This window comes from Bactrocera oleae, chromosome 4, assembly GCF_042242935.1.
Source record: "Bactrocera oleae isolate idBacOlea1 chromosome 4, idBacOlea1, whole genome shotgun sequence".
In the NCBI taxonomy this organism is placed as follows: Eukaryota; Metazoa; Arthropoda; class Insecta; order Diptera; family Tephritidae; genus Bactrocera; species Bactrocera oleae.
This window is the reverse complement of record NC_091538.1, coordinates 33,247,529-33,268,494: the sequence shown is the minus strand read 5'-3', so window position 1 is coordinate 33,268,494 and position 20,966 is coordinate 33,247,529. Positions and strand designations below refer to the sequence as shown.

The 20,966-nt window shown below is 37.2% G+C and overlaps 1 protein-coding gene across 1 annotated transcript; it reads right to left on the bottom strand.

The window, feature by feature from the left end:
• Positions 1 to 1,860: 1,860 nt before the first annotated feature.
• LOC106622549 (ejaculatory bulb-specific protein 3) lies at positions 1,861 to 14,559 on the bottom strand. The gene is made up of 2 exons (XM_014241766.3): positions 13,955 to 14,559; positions 1,861 to 2,137 (listed from the first exon to the last, which is right to left on the bottom strand). The coding sequence occupies exons 1-2, from the start codon at positions 14,145 to 14,147 to the stop codon at positions 1,995 to 1,997; spliced, it is 336 nt and encodes a 111-aa protein (XP_014097241.1). The 5' UTR covers positions 14,148 to 14,559; the 3' UTR covers positions 1,861 to 1,994.
• Positions 14,560 to 20,966: the final 6,407 nt, after the last annotated feature.

Sequence of the window (20,966 nt, the reverse complement as noted above, 5' to 3'; positions counted from 1 at the left end):
AAACTAAACTTGATAGCACTGAAGATAACGGCTATATCACTTTAATATGGTATACGCATACTCTCTTGTACAAATTCAACTCGATAACTTTGTGGTTGCTTTACATGGAACTTTTTTGACAAGAGCAGCGAGCAAAGAAATTTCGAATCGATGATAGCTAATATCAGAGTAATCGGTGCATCGCAATTGTCATCACCATTCTTTCTGTCCACTCCAAAGTTGGTGGCTCGTCGACTAAAGAAACGGAATTCAAATAGTGGCCCAAAATCTGTTGGCGATGCCCAACTCTTTCCAGTGTGAGAGCGCCTCAAAATTAGCGTTTTTTATAACATTTTCCATTGTAGCCAGATCGGACAAAATAATAATTTTTGGGAATTTAAATTACAGAATGAAACGTTTTTATACTCTTTTTTTGTGATTTTTTGATATATTAAACAATTGATTTTTGAACTTTCAATACGTAATCAAAAGAATAAATGTATTAGCTCTCAATTAATAAATGTTTTTGAAAATTTTCAATTGAAAATCAATACCACTTAGCATGACATCACAAAAGATATCATCACATACAATTCAATTTCGCGTTTTCTTTCATTTTCATTGTTTTCCAATTTTTGTTAGTGATCTGCAACAGCAGCACAAATCTCTCTGTTTATATATAATATTTTTCTGTAGGATATTAATCTGGCCGTCCCTCTTTTTCCAATTGCTAAACGTCAGACCTACTGAACTTTGACAGTTGCTTGAGTTCAGTAGGTTTTGACGTTTATCAATTGAGCTCTCATTTCCAGTGAGAGACGATTTGGGCATCTCTTTATCTCTGGTTACATCTGTTACATCAAATGTGGGGAACAAGATAATTTCTTCTTTCGCGAATATTTGGGCGATGCAACTGCAACAGTTGTTGCTAATCAAAGTAAAAGAGGCGATTTGGGAAAGCAAATGATGGTGATAGTGATATCTTGAATGAAGCTGATATCTTATTTTAATTGATTGTATTGAGTTGTATAAATTTTATTAAACATATTGATTTTTGGGATATAATATAATTTGGTAAAGATAAATTTAAGGATAAGTACCGTTGAACACAATATTTTAAAGAAAAAATTCTACTGTTGAAAACGTTAATTTAAACATAAGAATATTTTAAATTATTTTAAAAATAATTAATTTTTGATGTTTAATTTTAATTTTTTTTTTATTAATTTTTTGCTTGTTTTTTATGTGAGTGTATATGTATAATATTATAATACAGTTTTCAAAACAATAATAACATTATTTAAGAATAAAGGAAAGAACGTTATTGGCGCTATAAGAATACAAGGGATTGTACTTGAAGTTTAAGTTTGAATTGATACAAATATTTATCAATGGAAAATATAATCAATTTATTTGGCATTTTACTCGAAATTTTAATTATTATTTTTCTTTCAATGTTAAACACATTATTTTGTTTAGAAATATTATATTATAATTTTTTCGATTGACACTCTGAAAATTAGGTTCTTAGGCACCTCTGGTAAAATTTCTCCAAGAATGGGCTCTTAATTGTAATTTTTTCTTATTATCAGATAAAGAGAAGAGAGAATTTCTCCAACTACTCTCAATTCATAGATTTTACATAAAATTGATTTTTTCGTAAGCCTAACCGTGCAAAAATATTAGCGGGTAGAGTTTGAATATTTCGTTATTTATTACTCACAGTTTTTTAGGACATTTTTCTTCAAAAATAGTCACTTAATTCCTACAAACCTATGAGTTTTCCGATTTGTAATGATTTTTCATTGAGTTATAAAATTCATAAGAACAAAATGTGCCTTAAAATAATCAAACTTTAGCCGTGAAAAATTAAACAACGAATTCGTTCTTATTTAGCAAGATCATTTATTTTGTACGGCTTTTGAATAGCTATAACGGCAAAAATACAGCAGCAAAAACATCAAAAAAGATTTTGTTATACCATAAATGTAATATTTAATTACAAGAATTATGCTTTATATATTTTGATATTTCTTTAGAAGCATTGCCCAAACATCTGGATATCTAGCTTGTAAAAAATTTGTTAATTTTTGAGCATTTTGAGCTTGTTGTGGCGAGCAATTACGACAGTTTCGCAAAATAACTTCCGGAAGAGCAGCTGAAAAAAAAAGTGTTTGTTATAAAGTTTTTTTTTTAAATAATTTCATCAGTCGTTACTTATAAAATATAAACATATATAAAAGAACCTTCGTCCGTTTTTATACTTTCGTTAATTTCGAACAAGTATAACAGATAGAATAAATAGTATAAAGTTGTCCATAATGACCTCAAGTTTAATATCAAAAACTTGTGTTCGCATATCACTCTTATGATATGGAAGAAGTTTAAGTCAAACAAATGCTCTGATCAAAAACAACCCTTTATGGCTTTAAATTCCGGGCGAGTTTACGCAATCTCCGTCAAGATGACTGTCAAGTTAAATTGTTTTTTTAGGTTTATGCCAAATGTGTACATATTTGTAATTCATTATATAAAAGTTAATTTATTTCGTTGAATGAAATTTATCATACATTAAAACAAAGGTAAAATAAATAGTATCTTAGGATGACAAAATATGCCAAGACTCCTTTAATAAATATTTTCATTGCTACATATGAAAAATTCGTGTTATTGTAATAGTCATGTACATACGTATACATTTTTTTTCAAATGAATTGTATGCATTGTACTTTAATCTAAAACGGTCTTCATACTTATTGTTTTATCTGAAACTACATAGAGTCTTCTGAGCATTACTTCCACAAGGTTTTGGCCTGCCTCTAGAGCTATGTTGTGTCATGAATGTGCCACAGTGTTCCACATTTCGTTTTTGCTATTTTTGACGTGTTATCAGAGACTTTATCGTGTTGAAATATAACGTCTGGAAGTTCTTTTCGCCATAAATTTGAACTACCTTTTAACTCGTCTCCCAACATGTGGACATATGTACTTTTCCCTATTCATATATCCACCGACTTCCAAAAATTTAACAACACATTCGAAAGTCATGCGACCCTAAATCATGATTTTGCCACCTCCAAATTTTAATGTGGACTTTAGGTGCCTGTTTAACCTTTTTTATTCTTTCTTTTCCACCACCCATGACCATACAACTTTGCTCCAATCAGCCACAGTAAACTTTTCATATTTTTGGCAATGTTTCAAACCAAAACTTTAAAGCGTTCCGTGAATAGGTGTTTTTTGACTTTTGTTTCTGTACGGCTTCAATTGTCACATTAATGTCCATTATGTTTTTCTAATCTTTATTCACTTGCGCAGCATTGTCGTATAATATATCATAATGCAGTAAGGTATGCCTCTGGAAGGTTTTTTTTTAAATTTGCATACAAATTTAAGCGAGAAAACTTTATAAATGATAATTCTCAGGTCCCAAACTTTGACCTCTCAAAAACTCTATGAGTGAGAAACAAAAACCTCCATAAGCAACAGTCGTTTTTCCCTCTATAACTGGGAGCCTCTTTTGTATTTACCTCTCTTAGCGACAAATTTCCTATGTATAACTCTTTTTTTTTTCAGGAATCAAAAACTGTGTTATTTTCTTGTAATTTTAAGAAATAATATATAACTGTATTAACTTATTTGTCATGCTCTTTGCAGTTCATAAATATCATTTGCAACGAACAGTTCAGCTCTTACAACAACTTACAAGTATATTGTCTGGAGAATTTACCGAAGATGACATCATTCAAAATTGCGTAACTGACGGAGTTCGGATAAATTGAAACTATACTAAAAACTATAAAGCAAAAAGCTTTAGGGGCTTTGGAGACGCTCCACAAGTTTTTTTTAATACTCAGCGGTTGGCGATAAGACTATATTTGATAAAATATATGAACTCGAAAAGCATACACATAGTGTAAAATTACAGACACAAAAAAGTTTACTGATTTTTGAAAATAAAATTTGCCTTTTACTTGCGTCTTTGTATTTATGCATTTTAATAATCACTTTGTACTCACTTTAATAAATTATTCTTTATTATGTTTACAACTACATATTTTGAATGTCATCGACAAACCTCTGTAAGTTTACCTCTTCTGTACCTCTATAAGCTAGAAACTCGCATTAGAGAGTTTTAGTGAGAGCATTAATGAGAAACCTCTATAAGCGAGAAAAAAATAATGGTCCCTTAAACTCTCTCTTAACCAGATTTGACCGTATATTTGATACTTTGCTAATTGAAATGCGTAGTTTTTTTATATTTAAAAATGCGCAAATATCCACAAACATTTTATTACTACGCAAAATGTCAATATCGACATTTGACTATATCTTAATAAAATTGCAACATGTCCTCAAAAGAATTGGACAAATTTTATTAACTACCTTTTTTACCGTGTAAACAATTAAAAATAACTTTAAGGTATTTAACTCATTTATTTGACAAAGTAAACAAAATTAAAAATACAAAATACTTTATTCAGTTTGCGAAAAACACTTCAGGTGACAAGATCGAGCAGATATCCCCTCAGGAGCCACCGAGTTCCAAACGGCAAAGGAGTAACCAATCACAAGTGACCACTGGAAAGGTCCCGTCCTCTGCGCGAAAAGGGGCGAAGAAATTCCGCCTATGCACAGCATGACGGTGTTTCTCCTCAAGACCGCAGGCAATCCATACGAGTTCGCTCTCGGGTTCGTCAGAAACCAAAACTCATTAATACCTCGGTCTGTCGGGTTGTCGACAGCAGTATCGAGAATGCCGGATAGAGGCGCAATAATAGTATCGATGATGAGTTCTACAAATACATCCGTAAGGAGGGTGTCCAACTGAACTACAGGCTCAGCTCTGTAGTTATGGTGCCCTGTAAGCCTAAGACTGTGGCAGAAAGCATCGACACTAACTAAAAAATGAAGAAGCGACTCGCACACTGCTGCTGCAACAAGGGAAGCTCGCGCTGTATCTCGACATAACTTCCTTTGGTATTCAAATTCTATGTCTTGGAAATTTGGCTAGCTGTTAGTCTTCCCTTTCAGTTAATTTTTTGTTTTTGGACGTCCAAAACGTGGCTTAGACTCATAAGTTATGTCATAACATTTTGGTTGCTTGTAACACTTTATTTCTATCTGGAGTGAGGAGTACTGTCTCTCAATAGTTTTCACGACTTCTCGCGTTTCACTTTTCATACAACTGACCATCGCTATTTAAAGTGATCGTTTCTGCTCAACTTACTTAAGTAACGGTACTAAAATCCCGTTAACTCAGAACGACGCAGCTCAAATTCTACAAAGTTTTGCCCATACACTCATCGAACAATTATCTTCAAAATAAGTGAAAAGAAATTAATTTAAACTTTTAAGTAGCATATATTTTTATGGTTGAATGCTTAAATACAGTGCGTGAAAGCAGACTTTTTCGGTCATGTGTATGTATGTATATTTACATTTTTTATTCATCTGTCATTGTAGTTCTTTTAGTAACTGAGAGTCTGATTGATGCTATTATTTATTATTTGAAGTAAATTCATCTATGTTGAGAATATTCAGACTTCGTCCGTAACCTCACCAGTACGAGTAAGATTGTATTTTGGATCTGCTAACATAAGTGAGAGTGATAAATATGTCCCGGAAAGGCGGTAATAGCCTACATGAATTATGAACTAATATAGAAGACGTATCGATAGCTGTGGTCCAAGAAACTAAATTAAGCAGCCACTTCTGAGTTATACAGGTTTCAACGTCCCACTACCTGGCGACTTATACTAACTATCCCATCAGGCCATCTACCCATAATCATCTCTATAAATTCGACAACTCATAAATCAGCATAAACGAATGAAATGGGGGGATCTTGAAGTCTTGTACCCTCTCCACCGATATAAGTAATATTTGAACTACTATCAAATTCTTGACCGATCTATGGAGACATGACGACCAGACGACCAGAAACTCAGGCCGCTTGCGCGAGCTGTTATAGCTGTCTCAATTTTACATTGCACCCTTCAGCTGAGAAGGCCGAAAGACGTGGTTTACGACGGCTGTGCAAAGTGTCAAAAGACTATGCGCCACCGATGAGGATGGTGAAGGTGTCATCAACAAGGTGAGATTTTTCAAATGATTGTTGATGCTTAAGTACCTAGGCTTGAGGAGAGTAAAATAACTCATCGATAGCCTTACTTGCGTAGCGGGGGCTATGCGCAAGCGGACATACTTTCGCCTACACTCGTGGGTCGAAACTATGAGCCAAAACATTAACAACAATAATAATAAAAACAAAAAGGAGTCCGGACCTCCTTTAATAACCACTGGAGGGAGCGAGTTGTTCCCAGAAGAGAGCAGCGATTGGCACGAGCTCGACAACAGCCAAGGCGAGTATGTACGGATGCCGGATGGTATCAGGGGCAGATAAAGATGATAGCGTGTGACGACGAGAGATCGGTCCAGCTATTATATTATATAAGGCCGCAATACCTAAGGTGGGGGAGGTCTAACCCGGAGCCAGGCTAGTAGCGGTAGACAAAAAAGTTATCCCATCCCGACCGAGGGCAAGGGCATGGAGCCCGGCAACACCATCGCAGCCGGACCAGATAATGCAACTCATAAGAGCCTGTAACCCGAATTTGCCAACTGGGGGATGGAGATTCGTCAGGGCCTTCGATGACCCCGCAGCGGAATCTGTTGTGGAGACGAAACGAGCAACAATGCAGATTCTGTTGCTAACAAAGGAATCCGTAGAACCGCTAGCGAAAAGTGGCGGAGAGATCAACTACGGATTCACAAAAGTGAAGGTCATGACCTACAAGTCAGACGCCGATGCAGGAGAAAACTTGGCATCGGAATCGTAAGGCGAAGTCGAGAAAATCCAGTGGAGTCCTCGAGCGATGTAGAGAACACTGACCAAGGGAGTGTACTTCAAGTTCTGAGCTTGCAGACAGACTCTCTAAACTGTACACTGAGAGTCAGCTTTTAAGCGACTCTAATGAAGATGCAGAGAACACACTAATTAATGCGCCTTCTCCAAATTAATCTACACCACAGCAAACTAACGTCTCTAGCCCTAGTTAACCGCATGGCAGAAGAACGGCCTGACTTCGTCCTCCTTCAGGAGCCATGGGTTAATGGAGGGCGTATTTGCGGTCTGAGGACACCGGGATATAATTTATACGCGGATGGTTGTGTAGGTAAGCCTAGGACATGTATATTGGCTAGCAAAAAGCTTAATGTCTTTTTATTACACAGTTACAGTAGTAACGACACTACAGTAGTAAGCTGGCAGACGGACGGAAAGAAATACGAGCTGGCATCATGCTACATGCCGTATGACGAGGTAGCAGTACCATCGCAGCTGTTCAAAAAGCTGGTACGAGACACCGAAGCATCCAAGTGTTTGACTATACTTGGGTGCGACTCCAATGCGCACCACACACTATAGGAAAGCGCGGACATTCATGAAAGGGGTGAGTTGCTCTTTAATAATTTAATAGGAAGTAAGCTTTTGTTATGCAACAAAGGTAGTACGCCAACATTTATTACCAGAAACCGACAGGAAGTATTAGATATAACACTGGTATCGGAAGAACTGGTGGATAAAATAGCACATTGGAGGGTATTAGAGGAACATTCCTTCTCAAATCAGCGCTACATTGAGTGTATAATTGAAGAAAATGTAGTTAAGGAAGAGAAATTTAGGAATCATAGGAAAACGAACTGGCAGATGCACATGCAGAAGCTAAAAAAGCGCATTTCTATGATTCCACCATTTCAACCAGAAAATAAAGAAGACCTAGACATCCTCGTTAAACAATTCACAGATTCTTGTCGTCAAGCACTAGAGGTGGCTTGTCCATTAACGTAAAGTAGGGCAAGAATTAGGCCTCTTTGGTGGTCTCCCATACTTAAGAACATGCAGAAAGATTGCAGAAAACAATTCAATTTTTCCAAATTATCCCAAAAAGATAGGTAAGAAAGGCAAAAAGATATTCGTGGAAATCTTTTTGCAATGACATCGAGAATACGGCAGAAGCGTCTCGACTGAGAAAAATAATGACACAGTCAAAACATAGCATCGGATACCTTCAGAAGGCAGACCATAGCTGGACGATATCCAGTGAAGAGACTCTAGGCCTAATAATGGATACTCACTTCCCAGACAGTTCCGAGAACCACAGAAAGGAGCACATACTGGAGAGTGAAGTGGGCTCAGAGTCCCCTCCGCTAGACATAGTGTCAGATAGTAATGTTTTAAGGGCAATAGGCAGCTTCAAGCCTTATAAAACACCGGGACCAGACGGATTATTCCCGGCTCAGTTACAGCAGTCCCTGAGCTACACAATAAACTGGTTAACAACCATGTTTAAAGGGGCACTGCAATTAAACTACATTCCCTCGATATGGAGGGAAGTCAGGGTGATATATACACCAAAGGCTGGCAAAAGCTCACACATTAATCCAAAGGATTTTAGACCAATTAGTCTTTCATCATTTCTTTTAAAAACGCTGGAGAGACTAATAGAAATACATATAAGGGACAAACTTAACCCAGGAAAAATGACAGTTTCGCAGCATGCTTACTCTAAGGGCAATCCACCGAAATAGCATTAAGCTCAGTGGTAGCAGAGATTGAAAAGTCTCTGGAGATAAAAGAATACTTCCTCGTAGCCTTCCTAGACATATTGAGCGTGCTTAAAGATCTGGACATCTCTGAGCCTCTCCGGAAATTAATTGAACAGATGCTCTTGGGCAGGTCAATTATTTCAACGCTGGGAGCTTCAACGATGCACAGATCTGTCCGAAGGGACCAGACGCAAGGAGGCGTGTACACATGTAAAAGAATGGTGGGGCCCAGATGGGGACTGCACCTCGGATGGCTCACTGGCTGAACACGGCAATTGTAAGGCCGATCATGACCTACGGTATAGTAGTATGGTGGCCAATTACAGAAAAGAAATATGCGATCAGAAGCATGGAAAGTATGCAAAGAGCAGCCAGTATTTGCATCAGCGGAGCTCTCAGAACTACGCCAAGCCAGGCATTCAACATAATTTTACACTTACTGCCAACAGATCTGCATTGCAAGCAAATGGCAGCGAAGTCAGCTCTGAGACTGAGGGAATCCTCCCTACTAGTCGCCAGTAACAAGGGGCATTGTATGATACTCAGAAAGTTTCCGTTCCTTCCCATAACCGCGAATTTTCGCAATCCTATGAAGCTGAATCTAAATCCGGTCCTCAATATTGCCTTCCCCTCCAGAGAGGAGTGGGAAAGGGGCGTAGTGGACAAGAAAGCAGGGATAAGCTTATATACGGATGGTTCCAAACTGGATAACCGAGTAGGCGGCGGTGTCTTCTCGGCTAAACTAGATACCAAAATCGCCTTCCGGTTACCAGACCACTGCAGTGTCTTCCAAGCGGAGGTCACTGCAATTAAAGAAAGCCTTCTTGTACTAACAAGAAGTGTGATGACAACAAGAAATATATTTATATACACAGACAGCCAGGCGGCTTTGAAATCTCTGATGTCTCATAGGATTTCCTCAAAGACAGTGAAAGAATGCCATGATCTTCTAGCGGATCTGTCATCCTATTTCACGGTAAATCTGCAATGGGTCCCAGGACACAGTGACATCCCCGGGAACTGTGTAGCAGATGAACTAGCCAGAACAGGCACCACCCTACAACTAGATCCTGGTAAGAAGGACATAAATATGCCTCTGGCTACTTGTAGATACTTAATCGACAAACATGTCATTAAAATAGCCGAGTGTCAGTGGAATCAGTCCCTGACCTGCTCAACTAGCAGGCAAACGTGGCAAGAATGGAATATGAGCCGCACATGCCGACTGTTAAAATTCAAGCGGAATGATATACTTGTAAGAACTCTAGTAGGAGTACTAACAGGCCACTGTCTAATAAGCAGACATGCAAGTAGACTTGACACGCTATTGTAGAAGCTGTCAGGAAGTAGAAGAGGAGGACACCATTACACATCTTCTATGCGATGGCGCATCACTATATAGGAAAAGAATCGCAAACAACAGTCGTGGGTTTCTTAACGACGTCTCGGAGGTTGCACGGATAAAACTTGTCTCACTGATGAAGTTCATCAGAAGTACGGGGTGGTTCAGAGAGGAGCCAATAGAGTGAGGGGACCACAGTCGCAGTGGTATCACAATGGGCCTCCTAAAGGCCTAGGTGTGTCGAATGACAGCCACTTTACCTACCTACCTACCTAGCAGTTCACCAACATGGTTTCCATTAAGTGCACATCTCCACCACATCACAGCACTACCACGTAATAAACACCCAAATAGTTCCTTATATTTTTCCTTCATTTTACAGTAAACCAATCAAAAATCAATGAATTTATTAGAACAAAACTTTACCCAAATAATAACCTCAAGGTATTTCATCTTACTCCTAAATATTGTTGAAATACGAGGAAAGTAGTTTTGTTATGACAAATGGGTAAAATCGGATTTATACTTCCCTTTGCCCCCCTATGCCAAATATAAATTGTTTCAAAGTTCCGGTTGACTTTATACCGCATCTATCGGTCAATATGTAAGTAATCTGAATAAAATTCAGAAATAACCTCTTTGAAATGTATCCTCTTGATAGAAATGGATGATATCAGGGCAATACTTCCTCTAGTTTAATATAATACCAACACCTGAAGGTATAAAATGTTCGGTTACATCCTTCCTTATTTGTTTAAAGTTTCAGTTTTGTAAAAATATCTTGATATGTTGTATGAGATTTCTTCGGCAATAGAAATCTGTGTTTTCAATGAGAGTCGCAACAATTCCACTAAATATAAATGTGCGATTCGGACGTATTAACAGTGTATATACATATGTACATACTTATAAATACATATCGTCACTTAAATTGCAAAACAACGTAACATCAAAAAACACATGCAATACACACTTGTATGTACATTCTTCAGATTTTTCATTTCATCTAACCTTCGGAAAAATCGACATGCGCAGGACACTCCAATTATTAAATAATCTGTGTACGTCCACATCCCTCATCAGTAATTTTCACAATATGAAACAAATCCAAATTAAACAAGTTCTAAGTTTGGGTGTAACCGAACATTTTACACTCTCGCAACTAGCTAGGATCAAAGCCCGGGAAATTACTTAAGGTGTAGGCAAAATGCTATATTAAATGAAGTATTGATACGATTCAACCCATTTTTGACACAAAGACATACTATTATCGAGAGTTTCATTTATTTATTTTATTGTATTATATGAATTTCAATTATATATCTTACACATGGACCGATATTTTCGGTAAAAAGTTAACTATAGGCACTGGGGTCCACATATTCAGTACCTAGGGGATTGAAGAGTTTGGTTCGATTTAGACAATTTTTCGTTACAAGGTGGCATACCAAAAAAGAAATATGAGAAGAATAGTATGTACCAAATTTGGTTGAAATCGGCTAAGCAGATCCCAACGTCCCTGCCCACTGTCTGATTTTGAACTCGGTTCTTATGAAGTCATTTCATACCATCCCATAGATAAAATTTAATGTCTCTGGCGTATTTAGTGCTTTATTTATCGCGCTTTTAGTAGTTTTCAACAGTACCGTTATAATGGGAGTGGGCGGGGCTGTCACCCGATTTCACCCATATCGCTTGCACAATGGACAAAAGTGACCTAACGCGCCCCAAAGATAAAAGTTCGTCACAACTTTCGGAGCAATCAAGATAATAATCTGTGTTCAAAACTATGAGGGATAAATATAATATCTAGCGAAAAATGTCAGAAGCATTTAATTCAACAACAAAGATAATGCAGTCAGCTTGAATTTGTATTTTTATATTAAAATTAGACAATAGAAGTGCAACAGAGCAACTACTAGACTAATTCTAACCAAATTTGGTGTTTAGAATTATCTTTATATCCTTCTATTATTTCCAATATGTAAATAAAGCACGAATGGCTTCGGAGTTAAGCTATATAAACAGAATAACTAATCTCATCTAGAAAATAAAGTTGCATCGTAGCTATAATCCCCTTCAGAAATAAGAAAGTTTCCATACAAGGATCAAAGCCGGGAAAATACCTTCAGGTGTTGCCAAAACTTTATATTAAGAAATGTAGCGAAAATGTTCAACTTCATTGTTCGACAAATGGCGAATGGACTACAATGATATGAAGGGCTTATTGGGTTATTTTTTGACATTTCTCTATATACATAAGTATATATAGAGTAAACTCAGCCGAACGTTTCAAAATCGTGAATATCAGTTATATGGGGGCTAAGGCAAGTTTTCGCTTTTATCCATTTTGGGTACAAATGTATTAAAAAAACACGCTTTCTTAATTTCAATAACATAACTAGCACATTCAAAGCATATATGCATGAGGTATAAAGTCAACTGGAAGTTCGAAATTTTTATATTAGGCATATGGGGGCTAAGGGAAGCATTGATCCGATTGAACCCATTTTTGACACAAGGGTATATTATTATCAAGAAATAAATCTCCCTGAATTTCAATTATATATGTCACAGAATGGTCAATATTTTGGCAAAAAATCAGCCACAGGCTCTGGGGTCCACATTTTCGGTATCTGGGGCTTGAATAGTTATGGTCCGATTTTTACAAATCTTAGCCCTAAGATGACATACCTTAAAGGAAATATTAGATCAAGTAAACACTTCGTTCGGTTTTTATCTAAGAGATGGCGTTATTGTCCATAGTCCTAGTGTTACGTGTCGCATCATGTCATACTATACGGCGCAGAAAACGTGTTTATTCGCGCTAAAAGTTTGTCTTTGACAGTTTTTCGATTGATCTACTCAGTTCGTTGTAAGCGCTCGTCAATGATGGACACCAACAAAGAGAAAATTCGCTATATTTTACAATTTTTCTTCGATCAAAGCGAAAAAGCAGCCAAAGCGGCTAAAAACATTAATTTAGTTTATACTGATACCGATACTGTAAACGAACGTGTAGCACAAAAGTGATTTGCTAGGTTCCGTTCCGGTAATTTCGCAAATCGCTGCAGAATCGCAACAAAATCGACCCGTTTCTGAAGCGGATTGTGACTAGCAATGAAAAATGGGTCACTTATGACAACATCGACCGCAAACGGTCGTGGTCAAAGCTCGGGGAAGCGGCCCAGATGGTGGCCAAGACCTGATTGACGGCCAGGAAGGTTTTGCTGTGTGTTTGGTGGGATGGGCAAGGAATCATCTACTCCGAGCTGCTCCCCTATGGCCAAACGCTCAATTCGGCCCTCTACTGCCAACAACTGGACCGCTTGAAGGCAGCACTCATCCACAAGAGGCCATCTTTGATCAACAGAGGCCGAATTGTGTTCCGTCAGGACAACGCCAGGCCACACACGTCTTTGGTGGCTCGCCAGAAGCGCCTGGAGCTCGGATGGGAGGTTTTAATGCACCCACCATATAGTCCGGACCTGGCGCCAAGTGATTACCATCTTTTCCTGTCCATTACCAACGCGCTTAATGGTGAGAAGTTGGCCTCAAGAGAGGCCTGTGAAAATTGGCTCTCCGAGTTTTTGGCAATAGGGATGAAGTCTTCTACGAGAGGGGTATAATGAAGTTGGCATCTCGTTGGCAACAAGTTTACGAACAAAACGGCGCATATTTGACTTAAATCGGACAAATGTACACAAAGTTGTCATCTTTTGAAAAATCAATTTCGCTTAAAGCAAAGTTCACACGGCTTATAAAAGTTTAAATTTCTGACGTGATAAATTTTATATTTTAGCAATTTTTTCCTATATTAATCCCTTCTATATACTTTCACTCCTCATATTAACTGAAGCTTAATATAAATAAGGAATATAATAAAATTTAACGTAGACAAATATAACAAGATATACACATATATATATAAATAAATACTATTATACTTTATAGACAATATATTTAAAAAATTCTCATAATTAAAATATTTATAATAAGAGACGGATCTTGAAGTAAACTCACCTTTCAACTGCCTACCGAGTTGATCACAAGGGCTTTTTTCCAAAACACACATGATTTGTCTGCTAACAATAACTTGATTATTAAGAAGTTTGTTTATATTTTTGTCATCTGAGTCTGTTTCACAAGTACATATAACCAATAACAAAAAAATACATTTAAATCCGATATGTTTTGACACGTTAGTGATTTTCATTGCAAAATTAAAATTTTCAATAATGAAGAGCTGTATTCTATATGAGTATACGCAATTAAATTATGCTCTTGGTATTCAGGAACATATACTTGTCCAAAAAAACATGCATATGAGGAAGTATATTTCCTCGTTTGGTCATATATACCTGTGCGCATGTGTTTCCTTCAGATATATTGAATAATTTTCAGGTATTCGGTACTCAGTTAGCAAAATTGTTATCACCTCAATGTAACTTATTTAGTTTGTCCGTTCGTTGCTCTCACTATTTATTCTAACCGTATAAATACGTTATATATGTGAAATGTTGTTACTAATTCACCCGGAAATTCAATCATCCTCGTTTGAACTTTGGAGTTTGCCAAAAATTTGGTTGAGTCAATTGATTGCTGGTTGCGATACTTTTTGATGCAATTTAATTTATTGTTTCTGTCAACAATACTTATTGTGAGTTGTTTAAATTTAGTTGTGTCACAATTCCTAGAGAAAGAATTTCTTCAATATTGGGTGGTTCGGATAAAGGTTGCCGAATTTCTGCCAATGTTTTGCTTAATAAATTAACAAAATTCATCTTAAATTTATTAAGAAAAAATATTTTTAGCTGCAATATATAAATATTATTCTTTAATTATTTCAAATATGTATTTTAAGACTGACTGCATTTCTACAATTTTTTTGTTTTGCATAGTTTTGATTACATAGTTTTTATATCTGTTAATTCACTAATTTTTCCATTTTTATTTTACTAACTAATGCTTATTTATTATTATTTTGCAAAACATTATTTATTTTATTTGAAATTATTTCATAATAGTTGTCGGGCCTTGCCAGATATCCCTGTGGTCCAGGTGCTTTCCGAACGCTGGGAGTACTGCTCGCTTAGTAAGGCGACATCAATATTTTTCTCAAATATTTTGTGTTTAAGCAGATCTTGTTCTGTAGCACAGTGGTTTAAATTTAGCTGCAGTATCCTCATTTTCTTAACGACTTTATCATCTCCAAATACTTGGGGAAAATCGTACTCAATACTGAGTATGCTTCTTTGCAAAACATGCAGCTTGGGTCGTTGGTTCATGACTTCGCTACATGTCCACCGGCGCCACAACGAGAGCAAAGGGACGACCTGTCTACGGTGTTGCAGCATTTGCGCGCCATGTGCCTCAGATGGAAACACCTAAAGCAACGGGGAATAGGAGAGTATTCCCGGAGGCGGCAGATAGACGTTCTTAAATTTGCCTACCTTAAGCGCAGCCTTTGATTTTTTAGTTCTAAAAGCAGGTCTCCCTTCAAGGTTTTCCTTATGTAGGTGACGCTAGTGCCCAGACCCTCTAGTCCGCTGTCACCTTTTATTTTCCGTTGGATGTCAGCGTATGATGCACCATCCTTTTTAGTGAGTATGATGGCGTCTGGCCTTGATCTGATTTTTTTTCGATCGGCCTTCTTTTCATAACAACGTCCACCTATGTTTCGTCTATACCGGGTTTAACCGTAGTATCGCCTTGAACTATTTTCGGTGCGTCGATGTAAATGGGCTGCGCTGTATTATTTACAATATATTTCTTACATATTTTGGGTTTTTTTTTGGTGGTAAAAAGCCTAAAGTCTCACGCAGCCTTTTTGGAGGTATAGTCCTTTTGGGTAGGTTTTCTCCTTTCTCAGCCTTGGCATGTAGTATCACTATGTTGCTAACTAAGTCGCGCATTGCTTGGTTTATATGCCTTTGGTCAGCCATCATACTCTCAAGTTCCTTAATCTTACCACCTAACTGGTTAGAGATCTGGGTAGTTTCACTCTTTTGTGATTTTCCAGCATTTTTGGCACATCTGGTTGCATGGTTGCAAATTTTTGCTGATCCGGCAACTCGTAATTTTAGAGTTCCTTTTAAATAGATTCTCTGGCATGCACCCACTACTATTCTCAGAGGCCATAACCTCAATGAGAAAAAAATTGGAAACATACTTACAGTCAGGTGTTTCCAACTATTTTCATTATTCAGTCACTGCCCCTTAAACCTTGATAATATTTTCGGTAGTGAGCAATGTCAAAACTAAAAAGGGAATATAAAAGGCGAAACAAATCAAGAGAACGGCTGATTGACCAAAACAAAACAGCAAAGCAAATTAAGCACACGTTTTTTTTTGGATTGGTGTTTCAGGGGAAAAACATTTTGATTTTCAGCAAAAATTTGCCACGGAAAATATACAAGTAAGTGCAAATGAATTTCAATTTAAAATTACAAATTGTATTTATGTTTTCTATAAATTGAGTGTCCGTTTGGATTGTTTCCGATTCCGAGTCACAGAGAAGAAATCAATTTAGTCGGTGTGGAAGAACTAGAAGATTTTAGAAAACCTCAGGACCGCACCAAAAACACAACCATTTCACTTGAATTCAGCAGAAGCTTATTATGGTTATAATGGTTTAAACATTTGGGTATATAAATATATGTGTGGGTGTGTGTAAACAAAGTTTGTTAATTATTTTATTTTGTGCGAATAATTCTATGTTAGCTTACTTGTAAATATAGTAATCTGTTATAGTTTTGCATAATTGCTTTGATCGGGTATTTATGTTAAGTATATATACTAGGATGTGCCAAAAAAAATGTTTAATTTTTTTTTTCTTAGTAGTAAAAATCTCATCCGAAATGATGAAAAAAAAATTCTGGTAAAGTTTGAGCTCTTAATATTAATATTATATTAAGAGGTGCGTCATTGATATTTTCGATTTCCCAAATAAATAACACAGGAAATTTTGTTTTTTTCTTTGGATTTTTATTGTACACAAACAAATAATTGTTAAGCGAGAATCAATACATATTCTTATAGGGAATTTACCGATCTACAAAAAAGGCCTGAAACTTTTTTTGGTTGAGTCAACTCATTTCGTAGTTTTTTATGATTTTCTGATGAACATTAACTACGAATAACTTGAGAACCTGGTATACACACTTCCTGCTCTTCTGACTGTGAGCACCCTTTTAATGGTTCACATGTGTGATCTTCCAATTGTGAGGACACCTGCGTTGACATAGGCAGGTCTTTCCACTGTGAGGACCCTTGTGCTGGTACACACGCTTCCTCCTTCCGACTGCGAGAACACTTGTGCCGGTATAGAAGCTTCTTGCTCTCCATACTGTGAGGACCCCAGTTCACACGCTTTCTCCTTTTCCAACTGTGAGGACACCTGCGCTGATATACACACGAGACACATACTATAATAATTCACCACATATATTTTTTATAGTTACATATTATAAATAACTCACCCTATATAAATTGTAACTCTCAATTGAATTCTTCTTACCGTTGCATATTTTAATTTGTCCTTCAATCCATTCTTGTGTTGGACATATAAGTGAAAAGTTCAATGTAACATATTTAAACTAGTGTACACATTTTTATAATATAAATATATATGTATATATAAGTAAAGCAAAATTGTGTTTTTCTTAAATATAATATATAACTCACGTCCAGCTTCTTCGCTGCTGACGACTGTGCTGATAAGCTCTCAAAGAACGATTCCAACGCAACACAAATAACCTCTACTGAACATTGAGTCACTTGGTTTGCCATTTCATCCCTTCACGTTTTAACTTACGTTTACGTTTGGTACAACGCTTAGAAATCATGCAAGATTATTACGCAAATTCACATTCTCCGGTGGCTACTGTAAAAGCTCTTCGGGCAAAACAAAGATGTCATAATGCTCCTTCTGAGCGCGCTATTCTACGCATAATTGAGCAATTCCGGTGTTAAAGCGAATCCGAATAAGTCGGTTTAACGTCGTTCTGCACATGGTTGTTGGAAATGATGGAAGTCAACAACGATTTTTAATGGCTTCGTCAACAAACAAAATTGTGGCAATTCTTTAAATGCCGTTGCCATCAATAGCGAGCGTTATAACATGATGTTGACCGATTTTGTCCCGGAATTTGATGAAATCGACGTGGATGATCTCTATTTCCAACAAAGAAGTACATCGCCTTATTCACGTCTAAACATGGACAGAATGCGTACAAACTTTGGCAACTCGTTATTTCAAAAAATGGCTCAGTCAAATGGCTGCGAAGATCATGTGATTTAACATCTCTAGATTATTTTCTCTGATTCTTTCAGTTTGTTTGTACAGTATACAAACTTTGCACAAGTAGTCAAAAAATTGCCGAAATCGGACTCTACATATATTTTTAAAGGCCCAGACAATAAGTATGTGGCTGACTTTTTACCTAACATATCGGCCAATCTGTGAGGTCTAATATTAATATTCGGGGAGAATATTTTTCCGATGACAGCATACCCTTGTGACAAAAATTTATAAAAAATACTTTCCTCAGCCCCCATATACCTAATATAAATATTTCGACGGTGTCGGACCATAGGGAAAAGGGTGTTAGATGAGTGGGGTTCTTTGGGTGGTGGTTTGACTCGTAGTACGCCATTCACAGAGAGGGAGTCGTGAACAAGGTGCAGGTTGCACAGCCGTTGAGGCAGATGTCGCAGTATAGCGTTTACAGCATGGGGCCACGTAACTCGTGGTCCACTCCCTGTGTGTCTTAAGGCCTGAGCAGGTCTTAAGATGGCTCCATCCATTACATGTATTGCACCTAACGACATGACGACAAAATTAACCTAGAACTTACCGATCCAAACAGAGTTAGATCGCCGAAATAACAGCCCTTGGCCGGATAAAATCCGGGTCAATTCCGGTAACGTATAACCGGCTGTTTTGGGAATTGACTCGAGCTCTTCGTTTGCAATGGGCTGTGCTTTGACTCTACTCGCCATTCACTGGGACTGTGAATGACCTTCAGTGCATGTCCGAAGTTATCGTAGTTGCGACCGTAGTCTGGTGAGCGGGTTGTTAGCTGTCTTAATGAAATTGAGAAATAATGTCTTTTAATAGCTGTGTATCCATTTGCCTAAAAAGGATAAAATGGCCCTGATGGCAACAGTTATTATATATATGTAATATAAGAATTTTATACTTCCGGTTGGCTTTATATCTTATATATGGGTGAATATGTAAGTTATCATATATAGTATTTATACTATAGTTGAATGCCAAAATGTACGACATCGTTCCATGAATTACCCCAGCTACGACTTATAACATACATAAGTTAATAATATACCAAATTTGATTGTAATCCATTCGATTTCTTCGAATAATGCATGTTGCAACAGAGTACCTATGTAATAGTTTTGCTCACCTAACGATTGTTTGTATCACCTAAGATATCTTGATTAAAAGTAGTACACATAATTAAGCCGCAAATTAAGATGCAAAACTGCAATTTGCTACATTAGATAGGACTCTCTTTATGGTGTAAAAATCTTTAAAAAGTAGTGAAATCGGATGTCAACCCCGCCCACTCCCCATATTACAATTTTGTTACAAGCTGCGATAAATCAATAACTGAATGCGTCAGAGACATCGAACTTTATATCCGAGACTGTACAAGAGTTCTTAAAAGCCGGTGTAAAAATTGGACGATGAGTTTTGCTTATCTTCGGACCTACTTGACCAATTTCAACCAAATTCGTTACGTAACACTATTCTGACCTTCCTATGATGCAGTGAGATATCAAAAGAGTTGTCCAGGTGTTTGTTGTTTGTAGAAAGATGATGTTTAGGTTTGCTGCGTAAGCTTTTTCTGATGTGTCAGAGAATCCGTGAAAATTGATGATCGCGGATGTCGAAAAGTAGGTCCACCGAGGAATTTGAATAAGATTTAGGATTTTAGACTCTCATCCCAATCGGATTTATCGAACCATATCTGTTGCATTATTATTTTGGCTGTGACTACAACGGGACTGAGCCAACTAGCTGGGTCAAGCAGTTTTGCTAATATCGATAATACTTCTCTTTTAGTAAACGATGTCTTATCGTGAATAGGGTTGATGAGAAAAAGGAATGCATCTTTTTTTGCATTCCATCTGATCCCCAGTGTTTTGTACTATTGGATTCCGGTAAACTGAGTAAGTTGTTATCCAACAGGCGTTCTTGTGAGATTCCAGATAAGACTTTTGGGTCATTTGAGGTCCATTTGCGTAGATGAAATCCTGCGGACTCCAAAGATGAAGTGAGTTCGTCTCGTGCCATCTTCGCAGTTGCTACGTCATGTGCTCCTGCAAGTACATCATCGACGCACATTCCGTTTCGAAGTATCTCTGCTGCCAGTGGGTGGGTTCATTGTACATCATCCGCTAATTTGTGTTTGCTTTCAACAAGTATTTGACGATACATTTTTTGAATATCTGCACTGAATATGATTCCAAACATACGCCACTTTACCACTAGGAGTACCAGGTCTGCTTGCAGAATAGGTCCAGTGTGTAGTACATCGTTGAGGCTATTTCTATTTGAGGTGGGGCATGATGCGTTAAATACCACTCGCAGTTGGGTCGCTAAGCGATCGGGTTTGATGACTGCGTGATGTGGTAGATAGTATGTTTTCGTATTCTCTGCGGGGTCATATTTTATTTTAGTCATATGACCGAGTTCCAGGTTCTCGTTGCTGGCCTTGTCGTATTCCGTTTTTACTTCAGTTTTCTAGATAGGGATTAATTTTTTAGAAATTGAGCTAAAGCTATAAGTCTATATTTTCTGAGGGTTTGAAGGGTAATGTTACCACGTAACGCCCAGTTGAGTATCTTTTGGTTGTTTTTTTGATAATTTTGCACACAAAGTATATCCGAAGTTGAGGGTAGAGGCGTTTTCAAAACTTCTTCGACTTCCCAAAATTGTGTGAGCAACTTGTCTGAGGTCATTTTATTGAAAAATGATAATATTGAGGGTGAGATGGATTTTTTAGGT

Coding starts and splice junctions, on each gene's coding strand:
- LOC106622549 (XM_014241766.3), bottom strand. CDS start 14,147: ATGAAAATCACTAACGTGTCAAAACATATCGGATTTAAATGTATTTTT. Junction 2,138..13,954: donor ACTCGGTAGGCAGTTGAAAG/GTGAGTTTACTT, acceptor TTTTTTTTTCAG/CTGCTCTTCCGGAAGTTATT.